At 41.1% G+C, this 27763-nt stretch overlaps 1 protein-coding gene across 2 annotated transcripts; it reads left to right on the top strand.

Moving 5' to 3' along the window:
- Positions 1 to 31: 31 nt before the first annotated feature.
- LOC117662314 (SLC35A4 upstream open reading frame protein) lies at positions 32 to 7049 on the top strand. Of its 2 annotated transcripts, none has more exons than XM_087891230.1 (3): positions 32 to 802; positions 2895 to 2954; positions 4069 to 7049. In XM_087891230.1, exons 1-3 carry the CDS (start codon positions 788 to 790, stop codon positions 4264 to 4266), a joined length of 273 nt encoding a protein of 90 aa, XP_087747356.1. In that variant the 5' UTR covers positions 32 to 787; the 3' UTR covers positions 4267 to 7049. The 2 variants fall into 2 exon arrangements, with proteins under 2 accessions (XP_087747356.1, XP_034267549.1); XM_034411658.3 differs by having other exon boundaries at positions 2856 to 2954.
- The last annotated feature ends 20714 nt before the right edge of the window (positions 7050 to 27763 follow it).

The raw sequence follows: 27763 nt of genomic DNA, 5'->3' as shown, positions 1-27763 counted from the left end.
AGTCCACCGACGCTCATTGGATATATTTGGGGAAGTCGCTCTCTCTTGGCCCCACCTCAATCGCGGGGTTGTTGTGGGAAAAAAATAACAGAGGGAGCGCTAGGTGCGCCGCCTTGAACACCCGAATGAAAAAGCGGAAATGAAAAAAATACATTAATAGAAGAATGTTGAAGATGCTTTGGGGAGAGAGTAAGACAGAATGAAAGGAGTCGGGGGGGGGGGAGGAAGAGTCCTCTACATTCCTGAGTTCTCGAGAGGAAGATGGGGATTTAAATGCAAGGACAACCGCGGAAGATTTGCATCTTATAGCGTCAGTCAGTCCTTAAATTTTCTATGACTTAGTGAACTCGATTGGCTTGATTAACTTGAAAATTGATACTCAGGCCTATTCCGAATGACTTTGGGATTATTAAAAAGTTGGTAAACGAATAATGCTAAAAGAGTTACAAACCTTCAATCGTATTCTTGTTTACTTGTGACACATGTTTATTTCAATTACAAAAGTGCCTATTCCAGCCCCTTGCGTACTGGATTCATCTAGCTTTTAAACCGCTTTGTTACACTGAATTTCAAACATGCCCTACCAATTAAGATAGTGTGACTTCAACGCAGCATCCTTTGTCGGCTTTTGCGTTTGTATGGACATTGACAACCATATTAAAATCCATATTTCCCCATTCATTTTCATTTAAAAAAATCCAAACTAAGCCTACAGATACCGAACCCACAAGAGCGGCACTCTCTTCTGCGCATTTGCAGAAGGAAGGCGAGCAATTTCCGGCTAAACATGGCGGACGATAAGGTAGGCGCGCGGGCGGAAGCGTCTTGTTGGCTCCGGGTTTTCACTCGCGATCGGTCTTTCTTCCCTCGTCCCCCAAAGTGATATCGGCGGAGATGGGCAGCTGCATTGGTCAACCTTCAACTTGTCGTATTTTGTTAGACATCTTGTTTTTGCAAGCTGGCTTTGGACCCGAATCGGGTAGTCCGTGAAAATCGAATCCCAAGAAATCAACTTTGGGGATTCGCGTTATTTAGACACCTTCCCAAACCTATTTATCGAACTCCAACCTTCATATTTTTGGCCACCTAAAGCCAGAGCAACTACGATTTTTGCTGCCCCGTGCAGAAACTCGTGGAGTTGGAATTCGTCGATCTTCATAATCGTGATAGTCACAGAACTGGCTTTTTTTGTTTTTGGTTTAAGCATGGATCCTCATGATATTTTCATAATGTTTCACCTTAGTTGACGAAAGGTATCCCCCAAGGGCCATATCACAGATACAGCTGATTTGTAGTTTAATGGTAAGCCCTGGAGGGCAGCCGTTCTCTGCATTAATTCATATGATTCGTGAGAACCTATGCCTAAACTATTTATTTTTGCATCACCTAAAATTTTATTCATTCCTTAAATTTGGTGGTGCCTCACTGCTGAAAAAAAATCTCTCACAATATAGTGAACACAATAAACAGATAGGAACAAGATACAGAAGAATAACAAAAAGCATATTTTAAAAAGGTTGGAATCTCTTACTCCTTTGGTTTTGATTTTGCATATGGATTTGAGAATGGATTTTGTGGAACTCCCACATTAAAATTTAAGTAATTCATTAGGATTTGTCCCGAGAATCCATGTTTTGTGTCATAATTCCACAAAGTACAGAATCGATGTAATAAAGTTATAATTTGATGGTGATTTTGGAAATACTGTACTGCTTTCAGTCTAGACTATCCGTCTACATGCAATCTTTAATTAATTAGCCAAATTTTATTATGACAAGTTATAAATATGTTTGATAAGTGCAACTGTAGCAGCTTTTCAATAGCTTTATGTTGCATCACTATCATGGTCTCAGTCTGTGAAGCTGTCTATGTAGCCTATTACAGATTTTCTCCCGCTCTCCCAGCAGGTGTGCATGGGATTCAAGGGGGGACAAATTTCAAAAGCAGTATTGTATCATGGCAATGCAAACTCTATTTCTGTCGTATGTACCTATATCTGTACTCCTGTACAAAACGGACAAAGCTTACAATGAGATTAGTATTCATCATTTTGATGAAAAGATTGATCCTGTAGAATAGAATAATAAAATGATTGGCCTCCCCCATAGTTCTAGGCATGCTTTGATGGAAGCAGCATATTCTCATTTCTCCTAAGTACTTCGAACCTCCGAACTTCCATCTTTGAACTATGAATAGGTAGGATCAGGGGTGAAATGCTCCTGGATCGGACTGGATCGCCCGATCCGGTAGCGATTTTTCCCTGTGGTTCGGCAATCCGGTAGCGATCACCGCCCAAGTGTCATTACTTCCTGGTTTTAACCAGGAAATAATTTTTTTTACCTTCTACGCATGCGCTTCCGAACCGGTAAGGGAGGTAAGTAGATTTCACCCCTGGGTAGGATGTTAGTTGGGAGTTGAGATATAAGGGGAAGTGGTTAATGGGAGTGCCTGTGTTAAGCTGTATGTCTGAATATAGGTCTTTCCCCCTAAGACCTGGTCATATACGTGATGCAAACCTTGGTAAACAAAAGTTGCCTGCTGCTGGTAGTAACTAATATTTGAAAAATAGTCCACTAATGAATTCTTATTTCCTGCTCTGAAAAGCATATAGTTAAATTGTGTTACATGAATGTACAGTATTGTTTTTGATCTTATGCTTTTGGAGAAAAGTCAGACACATTTAAAAAAAGACCCAGTATCTTCCTGATGTAGTAATAGTGATAGATTCACACAGATTTCAAATTCTTGGAATTGCTGGACTGCTTTGGTCCTCAGTTCTTTGCTTTCTGGAACAGAGATATTGAAATAGATTGTGCATGCAATTTGGAATATGCTTTTTTGTTTCCAATATGTAGGATTCTCTGCCAAAATTGAAAGATCTTGCTTTTTTGAAGGATCAGTTGGAAAGTTTGAAACGAAAAGTTGAAAATGAAGTACAGGCTGGAGTGGGACAGGTAAAAGAATGGAGTTGCTTTGTTTTCCCAGTAAAGGCCTTTCATTTGCTACAGGATGCTTAATTATAAATGTCAACAAAGTATGATTTGCTGATTAACATCCTGTTAATATTCCATCAAAAACAAACATCCTAATTTGTAAACCATAGTAAACATACTATTATCACCCATCTACTCACCCCCAAATGGAGATTCAACTGTACTGGACAGCCCTTCATTTCCTTTAAATTGAGAGTTTACTGTATAGTTTATCTGTTAATGCACCACAATATTTATTTAATGTATCCAACATAACTTCCTCCTATTTTCCCCACAACAACAACCCTATGAGGTGAGCTGGGCTGTCTGGCCCAAGGTCACCCAGCTAGTTTTCATGATTTTTAGGGCTATATAAAGAACGTATATTATGATTTATTCATTAATACATTATTAATGCAGTGGATAATGTTTGATTGAAATATAAATAGAAAACTCTTCTTGATCTCTGTCAGAAATAGCCCAATTAAGTATTTGCTTATTAAAATTTAATTCAGGTTTTGAAATATAGAAAGAAATAAAAGGACATCATGAGATAAGATCAATTGTCCAATTATTTACAATTCAAGGCAAATAGGTTAGGACTAGAAAGTTCTAACTCTTAGTGAAGCCACATAAAAGGTTTCTGTAATTTCTCCACAATTTCTCCACAATACCATATGCACAATACCAAATGAAGAAACAGGAGTATACCAGTTTCTACTAATAATCAATAATTCAGGTTCTGGAGATGTTTGTGATCCAAAGGGCATGTCTAAAGGCCAATTATACAGCAAATAATTTGTCTTGTTTCAATAATGAGAAAATGAATCCAAGTTTCTAAATTCTTATATATGGAAATCTTTTAACTATATCTGTCTCCTAAAATTCAATAGTTAGGTCCACTCCACTGCATGCAATTTAAACAGTCCTATCATTAGGAAACAATGTATTTGTTGTTTAATGCCTCAATTAGTAGTTGTCTGCAACTGGAATCAATATATGTTTAGTTAGTAACATTATATTAGCTTTGAATTCTAGAGAAAATATGTGAATTTTAGTTTAGCTCAGAAACCTTATCTTTTTCTTTTTTCAACAGGATGGTTCTTGGCTGGCTTCTCCATTTGTCAAAGGATTTCTTGCTGGATTTGTTGTAGCCAAACTAAGATCTTCTGCAATCATAGGCTTTTTGGTGGGGAGTTGTACTGGAGTGTTTGCGGCTCAGACCTATGCAATTCCTGATGTTGAAAAGACAGTCAAAGACTATTTCAATTCATCCAAGAAAAGATCAAACTAGAAATGCAACAATATTCATGCAACAGTATACTCCAGGGGAAAAAATAATCTTTCGGCTTTTCATTTCTTTCAGTTCTACATAGGTCAAAACATTTAGCTCCACTTTAGACCTTATTATTAACTGGAAAAGTGTTTTATAATGAACAAATAATAACATTTCAGCAGGTCTGCTTTTTAAGGTTTTCAGTTCTAGAATGAAACTGATGCTGCTTGCTTCAACTGTCCTGGGGTTTAGATCAGATGAAAGCCTGGGTTTGGATAGCAAAGCAGTCTCTCTCTGATGGAGCAAAAAGCAATTGATACGGCATGCCTGCTATAAATGTGCCCATGCCAGGAAACACAGTGTGAGATACCAACTTTCTCCTAATCATGTATATATATTATACTGACATATGCATTTCATTTCTTTGCTGATTTGAGTCCTTCTTTGTACAAGCATCTACTTGCCACAAAGATAGTGTAGATTTCTTTTTTAAAAAACAAACGGTGCTTCTTCCCTTTTCTCTATACATCCTGAAAATTATCACTGAATATTGGTTGTCTTGTTGTTGTTATATTTTTGGTATTGTATTAAGTGGGTATTGCTGATCCTGATTTATCTCTGGTTGCTTTATACTCCTTTTTTTAATTTTAATGGCTAGAGTCTTTGCCACCTCTATTTTACTTTTAATTGCTTTAAAGAAATCATTCTTCCTGCACCAAAGACTGACTCAGCATAGGCAACCTGCCCTTTTGGTACTTAGGAGCCTTGTATGCAGCTGGAAGCCCTCGGTGCTCTCTATATGACCTGCCTTTGACAGATGGCTACATATCACTCAGTTTAAGCTTTCTTAACTTCAGTTAATCTTTCTAGATCCCATGCTTCTTGATATTTCAGTTATCTCTAGTGAAACTCTGCTGAAGATACAAAATCTTAATGAATCTCCAGAATCACTTTCTTTCTTCATGTATTTGTTTACTTGTTAAACTACCTTTTACTTAAGAGTTTAAGGCAGTAATCAATGCCCCTCTATTTCCCCCATAACAATTCTATGGGCTACATGAGAGTGACTGCCCCAAAGTCTTCTGATGAGCTGCTTTAATCAGTTTTCCAACATTACACTATACACAAAAACAGACTTTTTCTTTTTTGTTTTGCTAAATGTGGTAATTCATCTGTCAAGAAGCTAAGCAACTGGATTCCTAGAAGGTGTCTCATTTGAGTATATTTATTATATACTAAATCTGTCCATGAAATAATGTGTTTGTGTATATGCATGCGCATGCATTTGTGTATGCCCATAAAAGGGCTGTCGTAACTGGGTTGCAACACACACACAGCCAATAGATGACAACAAAGATTTGATGAATTCTTGCACTGCTTTCTCTCTGAAATATAGCTGTAGATACATAGAGCTACTGTTTTAGCATAGAGCTAAGTTGCAAAATATGGATGAACCCTGGATGGCAGCAAATTTTGTGCAAGATATCATTGAATCAAGTTCAGATAGTTCAAAGCATATTGTGGGAGGAAAAGGCCACAATAAAGTATCAGATTTTATGTAATTCAGTTATGTTTTGTACATACATATATATACACACATACCTTCAGTTTATGAATATATATATATTCATTATATATATATATACACACACACACACACACATATATATATATGCATGCATGCATGCATGCATGACTTTTGGCCATAAATAAAAATTATTGATACTAATATTCAATATATAAAAATGACTATGAATGGAATGGTTTATCATAAAGTATAATCCCTCTCTAAGATAACAGTTTTACCTTAGTTCTGTTTAAATTCTGTTTCAATCTTTAATCTCCTTAATCCCTGATGATAAAAGCAGATTCTTGTATAGAAGCCTATTTTTTTTTCCATATGGGGTAAAAGTGCCTGGAACTTTACTTTTGTCTGCCAGATCTTCATTCCAGAAGGCATTAAGAGATTGTTTTGTTTTAATGCATGGTCATGATTTTGAAGAATCTGTTATGATAGTAAGAAAGTGGGACCTTAGAAAGCATTTTCTGGCTACCTAATGGCCAGATTTCTGAATCTTCAGAAGGGAAAGATTTATGTTTTTTTATAAGTAGCACTAGAATATTGTCTCCAAGATGTCCATCTCTATCCCTGCAGTTTTTTTATCATACTTGGAGTTGTGTTGGAAGACGGTAGGCTCACCCAAGTGCCAGTTAATCACTCTCTGATGGGAGTATTAGAATTTTGTTCTTTTCTAAAGATTCAGTCTAACACAAATGTCTTATAAACATTAAGGTGATTATGTGCCTTTTGCAAACTGGTTTTGTTATTCTGTATTTTTTGCCTTTATAAAGAATGTATTGCTCCCAGATACTTTCCAAGAATAGATACAACACAAGCAACAACCAAACACAGTTCTTTTCTGTTCCATAAAGTTTTCCTAATTTTTCTTTCCTGGATTTGCTAAATAGTTAGCATGTTTAAAACCACAGGTTTAAGTGCTTGCTTTTCCAAATGATGTTCAGAAATGTTTTTATTTAAATTCAATTCCTTATCGTTGCCCTGTAGAATGTAGTCATATTTTATATTCTTTTTTTGGCCAAGTAGTTTTGAACTTCCTTAAGTTGTTTTTTATTATTTTGAGTATATCATGTAATTCTGATATCATTAGCATTTCTATTATCCTGTAGCCAAATTAATAATTGCAAACAATCAATAATTAGAAATAAGACTATACAGTATTTCCATTTATACTCACCAGATGCCTTGTGTAGATTTCCAAAATAAAGTATTATGTTTCTTTCTTCGGTAAGTACTTAATTTATCTAGAGCATTCTTGATTTCTGATAAACTTATCAAAAAGGATATTTTTTTACAGCAGTGTTGTCACTTCTGGGAATTTTTAAAAACTTGATAGGATTGAACATGGTTTAATTCAGTGTCGAAGTTCAGTGTCACCAAACAATATCTAAACTGGAATATGAAAATGTTTACTGTTTGAATTGTATTTTTGTTCATTTGTTATAAGGGAAACTATTAAGAATTTTTTAAAATAATAATGATGTGAAATTTATCAATGAATGGTTAATAACAGTGGGGGTTTTTTTTATCACCCAGTATATTTGCTTAGCTTCAAATGTTATCTAAAAATTTGGAATGATGAAGCATAATTATCCCACTATGTTATAATTATCCCTTTTACCAGTTAAGTGTTAAGTGCTTGGAATGCTTTTTCCCCCTGACATAATACACAGTGGGGGTCCTTTAAGGAGAGTGGCAGACTGAAGTGAGCAAAGAGCAAGCAATGGCATAAAAGCAAAGAGGCCACACCTGCTTCCATTGCTCCATCCTGGGAAAGTATCTTGTGTTTACTGTAAGCCAACAACGCTTTCATCTCTGTAAGTCTACCCATTAATATTGCTCCATGTTAGCCACTATTTTCCTTTTGTAAGCCTCTACAGACCTGGATGTTACCCCAGGGGTTCAGGCCAATAGGTTAGACTAACCTTGTTGGTATGCTTTTTATGAGGAAAATGTTATTCTCCAGGTGCATGGATTATTTTTTTCATTGTCTAATCTTTGTATATTGCCCATAGTCACTGTTCTGAGATGGGTAGCTATATAAATTAATGAATGGGTGGTGGCATGGGTTAGGAAGAGTGTGTGGGTGCCCATGAATTGCAGCATGGGTCAGAGAAGATACATAGGGATGCAGGTGGGGAGAGGCAATGCAGGTCAGGGAGGATGTGTGTAGTGTTCAAGAGGTGTGTGGGTCAGTGAAGGCATGCAGGAAGATGGCACAGGTTGGTAGAGTGCATGGGGAACGGCATGGGCCAGGAAGGGTGTGTGGAGGTTCCTTCCTTCCTGTTTCTTCTTCCCTTCCCAGCAAGCAGGTAAGTGGCTGCTGCTGGATGGAGGAGGAAGCAAGGAACTGCAAAGCTGGCTGGGAACTGTCATAGAACTTTGGAAATGAAGATCAGTAGCAGCAGCCAGTAATATTGAAGTATTCACAACTTCTCCAACTTTCATTCCCTCAAGAGTCCTGGATCCCAGATTTTGGATGCACATTTTAAGTTAGACCGTTTGAGGTACCTTGGTTCCAAAATCATCCTATGTTGCACCATTTTGCCCAGTTAAAGGTCATGAAAACTAGAGTTTTAGTAATCTATAAATTGTGAAAGTTCTTTGCAGTACTTTCATTTTGCAAATTAGAACTGTTGTTTTGCTGACTTTTGTAGCCAATTATTCTCTGCATTGGTTCCAGTTCTGCTGGCTTTCTGTTTTGAGTACAGTTTGGATGTCTTGCAGAAATCCATCTGCCTAGACCTGGGGCTTAAGTGTAGAAATCAGGGTCCAGTCATTTGCTCTGTGCGAAGATGTCTCTCTCCTTCGCAGCATTTATTGCTTTTTTATACAGTTTTTTACAAGCAGAAAAGGCAAACCAGCAACAATGTTTTAATTGGTAGATACTATTCGCCCCCCTTAAGATGCCATTATCCTGATGGTGAAGGCAAGGTGAGATAATGCAAATCAGAGCCAGAATGAGATCATACAAGCAGGCAAGATACATAGCATCTGAGGCAAGGCAGTGTGCTGCACACAGCCTGACACCATGACCTTTTACCTCTATATCTCACTCTGTTTTGTTTTGTTTGTCAGGGCATCGTAATCAGGAGAGAAATTTCCCTGCAGTTGCTTATACAAGGCATAAACCTGACCCTGAGGCAGTGTGAGAGGGGGTTTGGGGCGAAATGCAGTGATACATATATTACAAAAAGAGGGAAGACACTGAACAAAACAGCACCCACCAATCAAAATAGCACAAATGATGACTGAATAACATAGGATGTTTCCCAATAAGCCTGAAGGTAGCCAAGACCAAAGGCTTTCCCACCAAGATCCTAAAGTGTCAATTTTTAAATCAGAGGCCAAATTATGTAAAATATTAAGTTGATGCTGAATGTTCTGTGACTCATCTGAAATGTTAAAGCAACAAAGTCGTTCAAAATTTTCACAACCCAAATGCTGGTGTAGAAGCAAATAATCAACAGCAGCATGATTTTGAAGAATAGCTTTTCTAAAAGCTTGCAGCTCATGGTTGATTGTTGAGATCGCTGAAGAAGTGGCATTAATGGTTTTTGCTAAATTACACGCAATAGCATTAATATTCAGATGAGCACGAACAGCAAGTGCTGGCACACCCACCATAGATATAGCCAATGCTACGTATTCTGCTTGATAAAGTAAAGCTGTTTCAGAGTCACAAGTGTCATCTAGGGTGACCCCATGCCGAATATGGCTCGAGTGAAGTTGTTGTTTAGAAAGCAAAACAGGAATCAACCGGCTAAGAACACTGCGCTTCACTAATATTAGTAGGAATATAATTAAAGGTTTCTTGGCCACATGTAAAAAACCACCCTTGCGGTAGCCAAATATGGGCAAAATTAAAGGAAGTCTCTTCAAAAGCTGTACAATTTAAGACAGGTGAACTAATGCGAAGATAGTGAGGGTTTTTGCTTGAAGAAGTACAATTAACCATTTTTACATGTTACATTTTCAGGGACCGCTACCACTGGAGTATGCAAATCAATTGCATTAGGGGGTGGATAATATGCAGCTACCCCCCAATTAGTTATAGTCTTATAGTTAAAGTTCCCTCCCAACAAATACCTACTCAAGCCAGTAAAGTTCTGAATTACAGCAACAGGGCTACAGACAGGGATTAAACATGTAGAAAGCAAATTTTCCATATCATAGGCTTCAGACAAACAAAAGGCATCAGATTTTATGATGTTTGCAAGGTGCACCCATAGGTTTTCTTTCATTCGTTGTTTGAGCGAATGTTTAGGTGGAATAACAGCTGCTGTTGCCAAAGTACAGCTATTAACAATCATGCACAAACAAATTATGTCTAAGGAATTGGCAATTAAAACCGCAAAAATGGCAGCACACAAATTCTCGGGTGTTTGTTCGACTTGTTGCTGCTGCAGCACTGCCTACGCTTTGGTGGTCAAATTCTTCACATCTCCCCATGTCACTGGATTGGCACGACGGGATCGGATTGGTCGCTGCACCGTCTGTAGAGTCACCTTTACCATCTCTGGGATAGGATTCAGGGGTTGGTGCCACGACATCCTTGGCTGGGCGAACACAGCGTGCTGGAATCTAGGGGCAAGCACAGCAGCATAGCCTCGCCCCCAAGTAATCAGAGGGACCGGTCCCAACCATGTTTTATCTGGTAATGCCTGATAATGTACCAGAGGAGGAGGCAAGCTTGTTTTTTGTTGAAAATGCCTCTGATGGGCAGTTGAATTAGAAATTGAAAAATTCAATTTGTTAAAGGTAAATAATATTTTTGTAACCTGTTGTGTTACCCATGACAAAGTTGGTACCCGGGAGCCCTCTTTTTTTATTTGTTTGTGAAGGCAGTCCTTAAAGGATCAATTAACATGCTCCACAATGGCTTGACCTGTTGAATTATAGAGGAGACCATGAGTAAGAACAATATTCCAGGTTGTACAAAATTGCAAAAAAGCCTGTGAAAAATAGGCAGGCCCATTATCTGTTTTTAAAGAAGAGGGCTTGCCCAAAGCCGTAATGGCCAAAAAAAGATGAGAAATAACATGATTAGCTGTTTCCCCTCGTCGAGGCGTAGCCCAAATTGCTCTGGAATAGGTATCAATAGATAAATGAATATATTTCCAGGGAGCCAAAGAGGGAACATGGGTAACATCCATTTGCCATAGTTGATTAGAGATGAAACCATGGGGATTAACTCCTGTGTCCCCCAAGGGGGATGCCCCAGAACATTGGGGACAGGATGGAACAATTTGCTTGGCTTGATCTAGTGGAATATAGCAAGCTTGTGCGAGCCCCTTGGCATTTTGATGGAAAAAGAATGACTAAAAAACGGATCTGTGAACAAAGTGGGTAAAACATGAACAGCAGCATCAGCGTGACTTGTCTTCAGAAAGAGGACCAGGAAGGGACGAATGACTGCGTATGTGAGGAACAAAGTACAAATGTTTCCAGTCTTGTAATAGTTGCTGCAAAGTGAGAAATAGGGCCATAAGATTGGAATCAATCCTAGGCATGATATAAGCACCTGGAAGATTAAAAATAAGTTGACACACATACTGAGAGTCAGAGATCAAATTAAAAGGCTGTTGGGAAAAAGTGTGGAAAGCCAAGATAGCAGCAGACAATTCTGAGCGTTGAGGCAAAAATTGCACTGCAGTGTAGGACACTTTCCAAGTATCATCATGAGGATCCTTGTAAGCAATCGCACCTCTTGTTCATCCTCCATCAGAAAAGAGCTTGCGATAATGGAGAGGGAGAAAGCAGTGGGCGAACAGGAAAGGAGGAAGTCATTAAACAAGTAAGCCGAGGATCTTTAGGCAAATGATATGAAATACAACCAACATAGTCAGTTAGAGCACACTGAAGAAATAAGTTATTCTGAAAATAAAAGTGATTTTGGGATAGGAACAACAATATTTATTAAATCAGTCCCATTTCTACGACAAACTCGAGTGCGCCCCAAAGTTATAATTTCAGCAATGGCTTGGATAAATGGCAAAACATTTTGGGATGGTGTATGGGGCAAATAAAGCCATTCAATACAATATACTTTTTGCTTTTCTAAAACAGCCAATACTCCCGTGGGCAGCTTACTAGTAGGTAATATTAAAAGAGATAACTGACAATCTCTATGAATTCGATCCACAAACTGAGTACTCAAGATGTCATTAATTTGCTTGACTGTAGCAAGTGCTGCAGACGGAACTATAATGAGGTTTCCAGGCTGTTTTCCTTTAGTCAATAAATCAAATAAGGGACTAAGTAAATGTGTAGGCAAAGAAAAATACGGGCGAACCCAATTAATGACACCCAGCAATTGTTGCAAATTAACCAAGGAAATAACTTTGGGTAGACTTAAACAAGGAAAAGCCAGAGCAGAAAAAAACTGCAACATTTTATGTCCTAAATACAGATATGGAGCGTGCTGCTGTATTTTTTCCGGGGAATTTGCAATCCATAGACACATAAATCATTTTGTATTTCGGAAAGCCAGTTAGATTGTATTTTTGGCGCTCCAATTAAAATGTCATCCATATAATGATATACCAAAACCAATGGATGACATTTGCGAAAAGGGGCTAATGCCTCAGCAACATAAAATTGACATAATGTGGGACTATTCAACATTCCCTGTGGTAAAACCATCCAGTGATAACATTTATTGGGTTCTGAATGGTTCACCGCAGGGACCGTAAATGCAAACCTTTCCTGATCAGAGGGACATAAAGGAATGGAAAAGAAACAATCCTTTAAGTCGATTACCATCACCTCATGATCTTGGGGAATCAAATTAGGATTTGGTGTCCCGCACTGCAAGGGGCCCATAGGTTGAATACATGCATTCATGGCGCGAAGATCATGTAAAAAACTCAATTTGCCACACTTCTTTTTTATCACAAACACAGGTGTATTCCATGGACTAGTGGACGGCACAACATGACCAGCAAGCAGCTGATCTTTTACTAACTGGTGGAGAGCCGTTAATTTTTCGTGTGACATGGGCCATTGATCAATCTACATCGGCCCTTTAACCGTCCAAGTCAGGGGAGGGCAGTAGTTTCAGTCCTCCAAAGTGAGGGTGGCCCCCAATTTACTGAGCAGGTCGCGCCTCCAAAGGCTGACATGAATATCTAATATAAAGGGCGGACCTGAATGACCCAATCTGAATTAGGCAAGTGAGCTGAAAGAAATCGTGCACTTTGACGACCCCCCCACACCCCCCACACTTGGGCAGGGCTCAGTTGGCCAGGCAGCAGGCCACTGCTTGGCAGAGATCACTGAAACATCCGCTTCAGTGTCCAAAATCCCTTCAAAGGGCTTAACCTGCAACACAATGATCTGACGGGGCCGTTGGGATGTTATCAGGGTAGTGATGGCAGCTATGATAGAAGTGGCTGGGTCAGGAGAACCAAAGCCACCTTCACCTCTCTCCTTTTGCTCTCCCCCTGCCGGGACAAAATAAAGCAAAAACAGGAGTTGAGCAGGGCTTGTATAAATGGGCAAAGTTTGGGGCAAATTGGTCCACAATTGAACATAAATAATCCCAGTGTAGTCGGAATCTATCACTCCAGGAATGACAAAAATACCTTTTTTACCCATGCTTGACCATGGAAGGATAAGCCCTACATAATTTTCTGTTAGGGGCCTGATAATTGGGATGGAATTACTTGAACCTCCCCAGGAAATTTAAAATTCACTTCCTCCTGCAGTATCAAATCAATACCAGCACTACCTTTTGTAGCTGCAGGAGTATTTTCTGTTGTTGGTTTGTTGTCTCTGTTTGGCCTGGGGCCAGAGACCGGCCTCGCCGGCCGTTTCTTGAATGACATTCGCTTGCCCAATGATAACCTTTCTGACACTTTGGGCATTTTGTTTTTGGTTTTGATCCCTGATGAAAGGGAGGGCGAGATGTTGCAGATATCCCCCCCCCCCGGATTTCGACATTCCTTTTTAAAATGACCAGGTTTGCCACAATTGTAACACTTTCCTTGAGGTTTGCTGCCTTGTGATAAAGCAGCTGCTAACAAACTGGTTTGGTAAGAGGATGTTCCTATATCTTGACACGCTTTAATCATATCTGCCAAATCAGGATTTTTTTCCAGACCAACAATTGCCCTTCGGCACTCAGAAGTGGCATTGTCTTTTGCCAGCCTCAGCAGCAGCTCATTCTGAGCTTCAGGATTGTCTATCTGTCGCCGTAAAGCATCCTGCAATCTGTTAATAAAATCAGGATATGGCTCATTAGCCTTCTGCCTGATATTAGAGAAGGCTTGTTGAGACTTGCCAGAAACAGGCACTTTTCCGAAGGTTCGATAAGCACATTCAGAAGAAACTTGTAAAGTGGCTGCTGGTAGAATAATCTGAGCATCAACTGGGCAAAAGGACCAGATCCATACAATTGATCAGTAATAAATGGTCCCCCCAAGTGGAGGGCACGCATGGCACACTGATGTTTAAATTCACTATCCCAAACTACATATTGTGCTGGAGTAAGCAACATGTGAAAGGTAGTTTTCCAATCTTCAGGTACTAGGATATGATTTCTCATAGTGGCTTCCAACATGTCCTGCATATAGGTACTTCCCAACCCCATATCTCTAATTCCTTTTCTAAGTTCTATTAAAATTGCATAAGACAAAGGACGATATTCCACTATTTGAGCCCCATTCTGATCTACTTGTCCCATAACGTGTACTGGACAAATAAAAAGCATATCAGCAATTTCTTCTATATTCTCCCCCCCACCCCTTATCTAACTGTTCCTCTAAAACCTGCCTAATGGGGGTGTACAGCGGCCGTGGAGCAGCAATAGAACTAGCTCCTTCAGGAGGAGCTGATGGTTCAATTGGAGATGGTTTCGGGGTGACAATTTTAACTTGATCATAATCAGGTGGAGGGCTTGTAGTTAACTGTTGCCTTGCTGAAGCATCAAAGCCAAATTTTTCTATTGCTTGACAGCATTGATACCATCGATGTAATATTTGCACTGGAGCCCGGGGTTCAAGATGTAAAGTATGCCCTATCTTTGTCCAATCATGTAAACGGAGCGTCCCCCATTCCGGATACCAGGGACAATGTTTCCCTATCTCTATCACCAGCATCCTTATGTCAGCCTCAGATGTCGTCACACCAGACTTGTGCAAAAGGAATCAGAGTTCCTGCACATGCATTTGCTGATGTTGAGATAGATTGCAATCCATACTCACCACTGAGGGATCCCGTAGGATGAAAGGTGCACCAGAGGTCTATACCAGACGATGATAAGTACGTTGATTGTTGCTTCCCATGGAGGGTGTCCCTGTTCAGGCGCCAGATGTAGAAATCAGGGTCCAGTCATTTGCTCTGTGCGAAGATGTCTCTCTCCTTTGCAGCGTTTATTGCTTTTTTATATACAGTTTTTTACAAGCAGAAAAGGCAAACCAGCAACAGTGTTTTAATTGGTAGATACTATTCGCCCCCCTTAAGATGCCATTATCCTGATGGTGAAGGCAAGGTGAGATAATGCAAATCAGAGCCAGAATGAGATCATACAAGCAGGCAAGATACATAGCATCTGAGGCAAGGCAGTGTGCTGCACACAGCCTGACACCATGACCTTTTACCTCTACACTTAAGTTGGACTCCAAACTCTGCAGTGGGCCTTCAATTCCCTACCTATAAAGAAAATGTCTTTACTTAGCCCCTCTTCCATTATATCCTGTGGCATTCAGTTATCAAGTGAGTGATATTGAAAAAGAATGGCAGTACTTTGTACAGTAGCAGGAAGTCCCAGTGAAAGTGACTTCAGAAGCACAGTTAAACTTAAAAAGAGCAGCAGAGCCCAGCAGATCAATAGCAAACTAGGGGCAACTGAGGCCCAGATCCTGGAAAATGCCAACAAGGCAGCCCCCTAGTTTTTGGATCCAAGATGGCGCTGCCAAAGGCTGCCTCACTGAAATGCTCTCTAATGGTTTCTTTATTTTTAATTATTCTCTGCGACTCACTACGGATTTCTTACGAGACCATCTGCTAAAAATTAAGCAATATTTCTTTAAGGAGCAGCTTTCTGTGATCTCACACTCCCCCCCCCTTTACAAACGCGGAGGAGATTCTAACACAGGAAGAAGCAATTTCCCTGGAGCCATGGATTTCCCAAAAAAACAAACAAACAAACAAATGGGGGAAGCGAAGGAGAGGTAAAAGGGTGGGAATTTTAAACAGATTAAGGAATAGGAGAAATAAAACTCTGCCTTCAATTTTCCTAACCAACGTACGTTCACTTGCTAATAAGATGGATGAAATACTCCTTTTAAACAAATACAATTCTGATTTTTACAATTCAGAAGCCCTATGCTTCTCTGAAACCTGGTTAAATGAATCAATTGAAGACAGCAGCCTGCATATCCCAGGGTTTCAGATACAATGATCAGACAGAATTGCAGAAACAACTGGTAAAAAGAAGGGAGGAGGCTTATGCTTATATATCAACAACAGTTGGTCTCAGGATATAATTATAATATATAAATTCTGTGATGAAAACCTAGAGACATTAATTATCAACTGCAAACCATACTATTCGCCTCATGAATTTTCCTCATTTCTTCTAATTGCTGTTTATGTCACTGGCCATTATTTTGGGAGATCTAAACAAGGCAAACTTAAGGAAAGAGCTACCAAAATACTTTCAGCATGTCAATTTTCCCACTAGAGGCAAGAATATTTTAGACCATTGCTACACAACACTAAAAGGTGCTTATCGGTCTTTACCACAAGCAGCTGTAGGATGCTCTAATCATTGCATGATTCACCTTGCTTACAGGCAAAAACTTAAAACCACAAAACCAACAATTAAATCAGTGAAGACTTGGACTGAGGAGGCAAAGTTAAAGCTACAGGCTTGCTTTGACTGCACTGATTGGAATATTTTTGAAGATACCTCTGCAGACCTGGATGAACTCATACATACTGTAACATCATATGTCAGCTTCTGTGAAGACCTATGTGTACCGACCAGGAACTTGTGAATATACAGTAACAACAAACCTTGGTTTACAGCTAAACCTAAGCAGCTACATCGTTCCAAAGAGGAAGCCTACAGAAAAGGTGATAAAATGCTGTACAATCAGGCCAGAAATGTATTAACAAGGGAGACCAGAGCAGCAAAAAGAAGCTACTCTGAAAAGCTAAAGAATCAGTTCTCAACAAATGAACCAGCAAACATGTGGAAAACTCATAAAAATATCACCGGCTATGGCAAACCTTCCCAGGCTGAAGGAAACAACAACTGGCAGATGACCTGAATGTGTTTTACTGCAGGTTTGAAAGGAAACTACAGCCACCTATCTCCACAACCCCCATCTCAGACACACCAACAACAGCCAAGCCTCCTACAACTGACCCCATCCCATTGGGTGCACAACCCCTAGTGATCACAGAAAAGGAAGTGCAAGACCTATTTCACAGACAAAAGCCAGGAAAAGCTCCAGGCCCAGACAAGATAACTCCATCTTCACCTGTATCTTCAATAAATCGCTAGAGATGTGCTATGTTCCTTCTTGCTTCAAATGCTCTACTATCATCCCAGTGTAGAAGAAGCCTACCATCAAGGAACTGAATGACTACAGACCAGTTGCTCTAACATCTGTAGTCATGAAAACCTTTGAAAGGCTAGTGCTGTCCCACTTGAAAACCATCACGGATCCGCTGTTAGACCCCTTGCAATTTGCATACTGAGAAAATAGATCAACAGATTATGCTGTTAATATGGCTCTGCTCTACATCCTACAACATAAGGGTCCTCTTTGTAGACTTTAGTTCAGCATTCAATACCATCATTCCAGACACTCTTCTAACTAAGCTAAAGCAGCTACAGGTACCTGAACACACTTTTAAGTGGATCATAAGCTTCCTAACAAAGAGGAAGCAGCAAGTGAAGCTAAGGAGAATCACACCAGATACCTGTACAATTAGCACAGGGCCCCCCCAAGCTGTGTGCTCTCCCCACTTCTCTCTGTATACCAATGACAGCATCTCTAATGATCCATCTGTTAAACTACTGAAGTTTGCAGATGACACAACAGTGATCGGTCTCATTCAAGACACTGATGAATCTGCATACAAATGGGAGGCTGAACAACTAGCCTCATGGTGCGACTGGAACAATCTGGAACTGAACACACTCAAAACCGTAGAAATGGTGGTAGACTTTAGGAGAAACCCTTCCATACTTCCACCTCTCACAATACTAGACAACACAGTATCAACAATAGAGACCTTCAAATTTCTAGGTTCTACCATATCGCAAGATCTAAAATGGACAGCTGTTGTGGTTTGCCCGCAGCCTGCGGAGCTGGCAGCGGAGTCGGACAGCGATGAGGCTGAGGAAGAACATGGGCCAGTCCTGGAGGCTGGGGAAGGCCCGGATGAGGGCTTTGCATCGGAGACAGAGATGGGGCCAGGGCCATCAGGGAGTGATGTACGGACACCGGAGCCTCCAGAGGCTGACAGTGGAGAGGCAGAGGAACAGGAGGAGACTGTTCCTAATGCACGTATGAGAAGAGCTGCCAGAAGGCAAGAGCAGCTAAAGCAAAGAGGACAACTTGGGAGTAGGGCCAAGAGATGATTGGCCCCTCCCATAAGGCTTAAAAGACCAGCAATGGCTCTTGGGCTCTTTGTCGGAAAACAACGTTGATAGTATTGCTGCACTTATCTCTTGTTGGCGTCTTCTGCTTTTGAACTTTTGCCAAGAGAAACCTTTGGCAGTTTACCTAATTATACCAAGGTTGGTTATTAGACTGAAGAATTTGTGTTATGAAGAGTTTGTTTTAATTTAGTTTGGACTATGCTGAGAATGAGTTAATTCTGAGTTAATTCTCAGTTGTTCTAATAAAGTCTGTTTGTTTTGGAACTGTTTGCATCAATTACCCAGGCTTGGGCCTGGGTCACGACAACAGCTAACATCAAAAACGTCATCAAGAAAGCACAACAAAGAATGTTCTTTCTGCGCCAACTCAGAAAGCTCAAACTGCCCAAGGAGCTGCTGATCCAGTTCTACAGAGGAATTATTGAGTCTGTCATCTGCACCTCTATAACGGTCTGGTTTGGTTCTGCAACCCAACAAGACAGACACAGACTTCAGAGAATAATTAGAACTGCAGAAAAAACAATTGCTACCAACCTGCCTTCCATTGAGGACCTGTATACTGTATGAGTCAAAAAGAGGGCTGTGAAGATATTTACAGACCCCTCACATCCTGGACATAAACTGTTTCAACTCCTATTCTCAAAATGACACTATAGAGCACTGCACACCAGAACAACTAGACACAAGAACAGTTTTTCCGGAACGCCATCATTCTGCTAAACAAATAATTCCCTCAACACTGTCAAACTATTTACTAAGTCTGCACTATTAATCTTCTCATCGTTCCCACCACCCATCTCCTCCCACTTATGACTGTATGACTGTAACTTTGTTGCTTGTATCCTTAAGATGTATATTGATATTGTTTCCTGATTGCTTATTTGTACCCTATGACTATCATTAAGTGTTGTACCTTATAATTCTTGATGAATGTATTTTCTTTTATGTACACTGAGAGCACCAAGGCAAATTCTTTGTGTGTCCAATCACACTTGGCCAATAAAAAAAATCCTATTCTATTCTATTCTATTCTATTCTATTCTATTCTATTCTATTCTATTCTATTCTATTCTATTCTAATTCTAATTCTAATTCTAATTCTAATTCTATTCCCTAGGCAGCCCAAATCTGGAATGTGAAAAGATGAGAAAGGACTCAGCCTGAGCAGAAAAGGACTTTATTTTCTTTGCTTTTTACAGTTGGGAGAGCAGCAGGTGAAGCCCTAATCATTAACCCAGGGGTCTGCAACCTTAAACACTCAAAGAGCCACGAGGGCCTGTTTCCCTAGAAAACAAAACACCGGGAGCCACAAAACCTGGGTTGGGGTGGCCAACTTGATGTCACTCACTCCCACCCAGTCACATGACCCCCAGCCACGCCTACCCAGGTTTTGTGGCTCCCCATGTTTTCTTTTCTATGGGAAATAGGTATCTCCACTGTCTCTCGCCCTCATCTCTCTCTCTCCCTTTCTCTTTCTCATCTCTTTTTCTCTTTTTCTCTATCTCCCTCTCTCCTTTCTCTCATCTGTCTTTCTTTTTCTCTCTATCTCCCTCTCCCTCTCATCCTCTCTCATTTCTCTTTCTCTTTCATCTTTCTCTTTTTCTGTCTCCCTTTCCCTTCCTCATCTCTCTCTCATCTCTTTTTCTCTCTTATCCTCCTCCCTCCCTCTCTCCCTCTTTCTCTCATCCCCCATCTCTCATTTCTTTCTCTCTCTTTCTCTCTCTCATCTCTTTCTCTCTTTCTGTCTCCCTCTCCCTCCCTCCCATCTCTTTCTCCCCCTCTCTCTGTATCTCTATGTCTCTCTCTCTGTGTGTGTGTGTGTGTGTGTGTGTGTGTATCTTGCTCTCTTTTGCTCCCGCTCTCTCTGTCTCCTCTCACTCTCTTGGAAAGCCCTGCGTGCTCTCCTTGGGGCTTTTCACTACCCATTTTTCTTTCTTCCTTTTGGAAATCTGGCCTGGCTGAGAAATGAGCGAACCCACAGCAGAGCTTCCCTTCTCTTCCCCCTCCTCGTCCTCTCATGCACACCTCCCCCGGCCCCGCCAGAGCCAGCCAGAGGGTTGTGAGAGGAGGAGGGGGATGGGTGAGCATCTTTGGTGAGGGCCGAATTGAGCCGAATCTGTCTCCCCCCTCCTCTCTCTCGCTGCCTGAGTGGCAGGAAACTGTAGGCGGCTACTTCTGGGTTTGCTCTCTGTCCCAAGAGAGAGAGAGAGAGCTGCCAGGGGTGAGTGGGGCAAGGAATGGGCTCCAGGAGGAGGAGGGGATCCAGTCTCCCCCATTGTGAAGCACACTTTTGCTGTGCTGCACAAGGCATTGCAAGAGCAGCAGGCAGGCCATGGAAGGGGTAGTGGGTCTTCCCCCCACCCACCCCGCCAAAGGAAAGACAGCCAGGCTTCTCCTTCTCTTCTACCCTTTCCTCTGCTCTCTTCCCCCCATTCAATCCTACTTTGGGACAGAGGAGCATGCACTGGAAACGTGTGTTGGGGTGACGTCAGAGTGTGTCTTCTAACCCTCTGATGCTCGCCCACAATTCTCCACACTCCTCCAGGCCTGGCTTGCTGAAGTGGGGAGCAGTCCTGACACCTCTGATTACCTCCCCCCCACAGCCCCAGCCATTGCAGCCCAGGGAAGGCACAGGAAATGAAAGGAAGCAGAAACATAGCTCTTGCTGGGGCAAAAGAGCTGAGATCGGGGAAGGCACAGGCAACAGAAAGTGGCACATTTGAAAGGCAGCGAATAGCGTCCCGCTGCAAGAGCCGTGCTGTGCCTCTCCACCATCCAACTTGCCAATGGGGGCACTTCTGCTGGGCCATCTACTCCCCCCCACTGGGCTGTTGTGCTCAGTGCCCAGCGGGGGAAGGGACAGTTCCCCACACCGTTCCCTTCTTTCTCTTGGCCCCGCCAACAAGGGAAGAGGAAGGCCAGGCTTGGGGGATGGCTCCCACCCCACAGGATCTGCCCCCACCATTCTCTCCCAGCACTCTTTACTGGCGGCAAATATATCACGACGAAGGGAGAATGCTGTTGCCTCACAAAAGCAAGTGCAGGGGTGATTCACTCCCGCACTAAGGTTCCATGCCACTGTCACGACAGGACGATGGCTCTTTCATCCCTGTGCCATGACAGAGTGGCAAGGAGCCACAGCAGAGGGCCCAAAGAGGCACATGCAGCTCCAGAACCACAGGTTGCCCACCCCCGGTTTAGCCCCTAGGAGTTTCTTCAAGGCTTGGTGCACTAGTTTAGTGTGCTCTTCTAGAGTTTCACTGAATATGAGAATGTTGTTCAGATAGACTAGAACACCCTTGTAGAGGTGCTCATGCAGCATTTCATTAATCAATTGCATGAAGACTGTAGGGGCGCCCTGTAACCCGAATGGCATCACTTTAAACTGGAAGCTGCCTAAGCGGCAGTTGAAAGCAGTCTTACACTCTTCCCCCTCTTTGATTCGCACTCGGTAGAATGCCTCTCTTAGATCTAGCTTGGTGAACACCTTCGCTTTCGCCAGGTGGCTTAGCATGTCCTTCATCAATGACAGGGGGTAGGTATTTTCCACACACACTGTCTTAATTCCCCTAAAATCAATGCAAAGCCTCATCAATCCATTTTTTTTTCTTTAAACAGCATTAGGGTGGCCACCTTAGATTTGGCAGGCTGAATGAACCCTCTAGCTAGGTTGGTGTCAGTAATTCCTCAGCTCATCCATTTCCCTGGGGGTGGGGGGTGTCATGGAATACATCTTTGGCTTGGGTAGTTTGACTCCCGGTACAAACGCCTATTGTGCAGTCGATGGGTCAGTAGGGTGCTGCTTTCTTGCTCGCTGAATGCAGCAGCCAACTCTCAATACTCTTTTTTTTTAATTGAAAATTATTAAAAATTACAGGAAAAAAAAGCATAGCAATATGGATAGAATTGCAGAGAATAATATAATACATATAGAGTTTTAAAGTATCAATTTTCACCTAGAGATAGTACAAAGCTCCATTAAACCAACTCATCAAAAGAAAGAAAAGTTTATCCAGAAGAAAAAAATTCTCAATTGCCATGCAATGCTCCTATAAATATTTACCCACGTTCACACTAAGGTTAATATTTTCATTCTTCTTAAGATTTATTTTTTTGAAGCCAAGCATACCACCTGTCCCAGCTCCTATATAACCCCGATTCTTGTTTATCTCGCAAAAGTCCAGTAAGCTTGTCTGTTTCTGCATAGTCCAAGATCTTTGCGGTTATCTGTTCTGTCCCCATCCCACACACGCACCCCACAGACGGCCGGGAGTTAATAAGCCACACGACAAAATCTTTGAAGATAAAGCTGGCAGCAACCCAGTGGCTAGCTGCCAATTCAGACTTTACTCACACAAAACAAAGATTAGACTGCAAGGATTCCGATAAAGCAGGCAAAGTTTCAACAATACAAGGATTAGTCCAAATGCAGTCCGACAAGGCAGGCAGAAGTCCAGTAACGCAGAGATCATGGATTATTTCTAGTTTTTCCTCGTCACAAACTGAACCGGCCACCACACCCACATTTATACCCTAGGGGATGTGGTCCAGTGACTCAGCTAATCTCTGGCACACCTTCCCCTCTGCTATGCACGCTTCTCCCTGCGCCGCTGCCGAGGATCCAGCCAGCACTTATCTACTTCGTCGCTGTCCACCTGTGGCTGCGGGGAAGTGCTTGGCTCTGGGCCTATCTCTTGGCCTTCAGTATCCTCCGGAGGCATTGCCAGAGAGGAGGGTCCTGGAGAGGGAGGCCTTGCCAACTCCTCTCCCTCGCTCTCAGAGTCTGCATCTGTTGATAGCCCAGGCTCAGGCAACGGAGCCACAACATTAACGTAGCCTCCGATGGCGTACTTTTGGATTTCCATTCTTGCGCAAACAAGATCCTGGCTGCAATGATGATGTGGAGAGCGAGATACCAATTGGATTTGTTTAAATTCTCTGGTTTCATGCCTAGTAAAAACATTTCCGGGTTCAATTCTATCCTACATCCTATGATTTCTAAAATCCATTTTTGAATTCTAGCCCAATATTCTTTTACTCGGGGACAGGTCCATCAACTATGAAAATAAGTTCCCATAGCGGCGTTGCATTTCTAACAAACCAGAGAGGTTCCTGGGAACATCTTTGATAATCTAGCCAGAGGCAGGTGCCATCTATACAGTATTTTGTATATATTTTCCTTATAGGAAACCGACATTGTTAATTTTAAGGTTTTCCCCCAAATTTCTTCCCATTTTTCAAGTTCAATCGAATATCCCAAATTTCTCCCCCAGGCAGTCATTGAGTCCTTGATAACCTCCTCTCCAATCCAATCCATTAAGAGGAATTGGTACAGTTTGGATAATACCTTCTCATCCTTCCCCAACAAGATCTTATCAAGTTCCTGTAGGGAATTATAGATTCCTCCCTTGTTTTTGTCCTGAGCTGTCCTGGATTGGATCTGATTGTATGTCCACCAATCTAACTCATAGCCTAATTCCACCAGCGTATTTCAAGATTTTACTTTGCCTAAAGGATCCAACAGAACTTGGTAAATTAATGGTTTATTTCTGTTATAAAGATCCGGGTGTATCATCGCCTCTAAAGAGGAAAGCCAAATCAGAGTCATCAGGTAATATTTATTTCTTATTCGATCCCAAATAGTCATCAAAACCTTTCGGATAAAGTGGTCCATAAAGTATTTATGTTTTTTGGGCCTTTCCTGACTCAGATAATAATGCCACCCCTTTTGCAAATTGTGGCCTTCCAAACTAAGGATTCTCCTCCTCCTCAAAGCAATCCAGTCTCCGATCCAATTTAAGACAGCTGCTTGATGATAAAGCTCCCATTTAGGTAGGCCAAATCCTCCCCTGGAAGGGGATTCTTGAAGCATTTTCAATTTAATCCTTGGTTTTTTGTTCTGCCACACAAATCTACGTATACATTGATCTAAAGATTGAAAAAATGTTGTATCTAATAAAACTGGGGCTGTCTGAAAAAGAAAAATCCATTTAGGCAGGATATATGTCTTAACTACTGCAATTCTACCTAATAATGATAACTGTAATCCTTTTCATCCTTCCAGCATTTCTTTAGTTTGACCAAGTAGTTTCTGGTAGTTATCTTCTTTAATGGTCGAGCATTTGGATGAAAGCCAAATGTCTAAGTATTTCAATTTTTTAACTATCTGAATCCCTAGTTCTTCCTCTAACTGCACTTTTTGATTCTTCGTCATATTCTTAATTAGAATCTTGGTTTTATCTTTATTTAATTTAAATCCCACTACTTTCCCGTAAGCCTCCAACTCCTGGAGCAAGATTGGTCCTGATTCCAAAGGTTCTTCCAAGACAAATATCAAATCGTCCGCAAAGGCTTGGAGCTTAAACTCTTCCCCTCTGATTCTTAGCCCTCTAATTCCTTGGTTCCTTCTGACCTCATTCAATAATAACTCTAGGGTTAAGATAAATAAAAGTGGAGATAATGGGCACCCCTGTCTAGTACCTTTACTTATATAAATCTTTTCAGACTCTTCCCCATTAATAAGTATTTTCGCTGTCTGTTTTGCGTATACTGTCCGGATTGCCCTGGTAAATCTTTCCCCAAATTCCATTTCGCTCAACTGTGCAAAGAGAAAGTTCCAGCTCACTCTGTCAAAAGCTTTTTGTGCATCCACGGAAACCAGGGCCACCTGTTTATCAGAATTATACTCATAATATTATAGTATATTCAATATAGTTCTCACATTATCTTTCAATTGTCTGTGAGGTAGGAAGCCATTCTGGTCTCCGTGGATGTACTCATTCAAAAAAAATTTTAGTCTCTTCACTAAAATCGCAGAGAATAATTTATAATCGGAATTAAGCAGGGAGATCGGCCTGTAATTTTTGATCAGAAGCGGATCAGTGCCTTCCTTTGGGATTAATGTAATATACGCTTTGGACCAGGAGGGTGGCATTTGACCAAAGACCAGAACCTCATTAAACACTTCAGTCAAAAATTCCCCCAAAGTCTCAAGGAGGGCCTTATAGATTTCTACTGGAAGACCATCCGTACCTGGGGTCTTTCCCCCCTTTTGTTCCCTTAATACTAACTCTACTTCCTTCAAGGTAATCTCTCCATTCAATATTTCTTTCATTGGGAGTGGGACCTTCCGGGAATCCACTCTAGCCAAATACTCTCTAATCTCCTGATCCTGTTCATCTCCAGCTGTATACAAGGCAGCAAAATATTCTTGTGTTATTTTTCCTTTCCCTTCCTTATCCGAGACACATCTTCCCGTTTGGTCCTTCAGACAAACTATCCTATATCTCTCCTGTTGCTTCTTCAGTCTATAGGTAAGCCATTTTCCCGCTTTATTTGCATGTTCAAAGTTCCTTTGTTTTGCCCATCTAATTTTAGTAGCCAATTCTTCCTGATCTAATAAATTTAACTGGTGTTGGGTTATTTTCTTCTCCTCAACTAGTTTTAAGTCCCCTGGGTCTGCCTGCAACCTCACTTCCACTTTCTCCAATTCACACATCAATTTACTCCATTTCAGTCTCTGGGTCTTCCCAGAGACTACTCCCCTGATCACTGCCTTCGCCGTATCCCAGATAATCTGGGGACTAGTATCTTCCTTCCTATTGACCCTAAAGAAAAAAGCCATCTCCTCCTTTAGTTTTTGAAGTAGATCTTTGTCTTTTAATACTCCTACATCCATCTTCCATCTCTTTATTCTGCGGGCTCCTCTCCATAATATTTTCAACGGGCTATGGTCTGCCCAGTCATTAACCTCAATTGCCACATCTAACACCTGGTCACATAATCCTACAGTCATCCAGGCCATATCTAATCTGGACCAGGAATGGTGTCTGGGGGAGAAATAAGTACTCTGTTTCTTTCCCGGATTTCTGTCCCTCCATATATCTCTCAGCCCTGTTACCTCTCTAATCTGTTTACAAATTTTTGGCAAAAGCTTCCTCCTCTTTTTCCCGGCTTTACCTCTCTCTGGTATATAATCCAAATTTGGCTCTACTACCGCATTAAAGTCCCCGAGCAGACAAATATTGGCGTAGTTTACCTCTAATAGCTTCTGATATAATTTCCCGTAAAAGTTTACTTGGCATCCATTTGGGGCATAGATTCCAACCAACAAACATTTCTTTTGGTCCATTGTTACCTCTACCATCAGGACTCTACCTTTTTTCCCGGCATAAATTAATTTAGATTCTAAGTGTCCTTTTACATATATCACTATTCCCTTCTTTTTCTGATCTGCCAGGGAGGCATACAAATTTCCCAGTCTTTTATTCTCCAGTATCGTTTTCTGGTTTCCTTTTACATGAACCTCCTGCAAGCATATCATATCATAATTTGCTTTTGCCAACCAGTTAAACACTCTCTTTCTCTTACATGGATTATTTAAACCTTTAATATTAGCTGAAAATAAGGATACTTCCACCTCTCCTTTTACCATCCTCCTTACTATTTACTTATTACTTGCTCTCTTTTTTCTTTCTGGTCTGTTGGGTTTTCCTCGGGGAAAGGGGTTCTTTCCTTCCTCCAGCTCCTTCCCTTTCTATCTTTCTCCCCTTCCCATCTGTTTGTTCCTTAAGGTCTTCATCCTCCTGTAGGTCTTCTAAACTTTCAGTTTCCACTTCTCCCTCAGACTCCCAGTCATTCACCTTAAAATTTAGCTCATAAAAATCTCGTGCATCTCTCAAGTTCTCAATTTTAATCCTCTTGTCTCGCCAAGTTATCAATAAACCTTCTGGTATCAACCTATACAGAATTGCATTTTTCCTTAATTGCATCGTCAGAAATTGGTATCTTCACCGCTGTTCTCTAACTTTCCTAGGGATTTGCTTTAAAATCATAATTTGTTGTCCTTTATATGATATCACCTGGTCCCTTGCTTTCCTATAAACTTCCTCCCGTATGTCCTTCTTACAAAATCGGATATGAATTTCTTGAGGCAAATTATGTCATTTGCATATCCCGTAAATACCCTATAGGCCTCATCAATGTCTTTCATTATTAACTCTTTCTCTTTTTCCAAGATTTCAGTTAAGATACTTCCAACTACTTCTCTCATACATTCTTCTTTATCTTGAACCACGTTCTGCATTCTTAGGAAAAAGGAGGAGCGTTCCATCTGTAAGAAGATTATTTCTTCTTCCATAGTCCTTGTAGTTGTGGCCTGCTCACGTTCCAATCCCGCCAAGCGTTCTTCATATCTATTGGTACGGACTTCCACTTCGTGAAGTCTTCCCTCTTGTTTAACCATTGCCTCTCGCACTTCTGTCAATTGTTCATTTAATATTTTAATGTCTCCCCACACCGCTCCCATTTCACTT

This window comes from Pantherophis guttatus, chromosome 3 (assembly GCF_059756535.1).
Source record: "Pantherophis guttatus breed Tessera chromosome 3, ASM5975653v1, whole genome shotgun sequence".
Classification (NCBI taxonomy): Eukaryota; Metazoa; Chordata; class Lepidosauria; order Squamata; family Colubridae; genus Pantherophis; species Pantherophis guttatus.
This window is presented reverse-complemented; position numbering and strand designations above follow the sequence as displayed.

Bases quoted from the DNA above. Each gene is read 5' to 3' on its own strand.
- LOC117662314 (XM_034411658.3), top strand. The intron at 2,955-4,068 runs GTAAAAGAATGG...TTTTTTCAACAG, and splicing joins TACAGGCTGGAGTGGGACAG to GATGGTTCTTGGCTGGCTTC.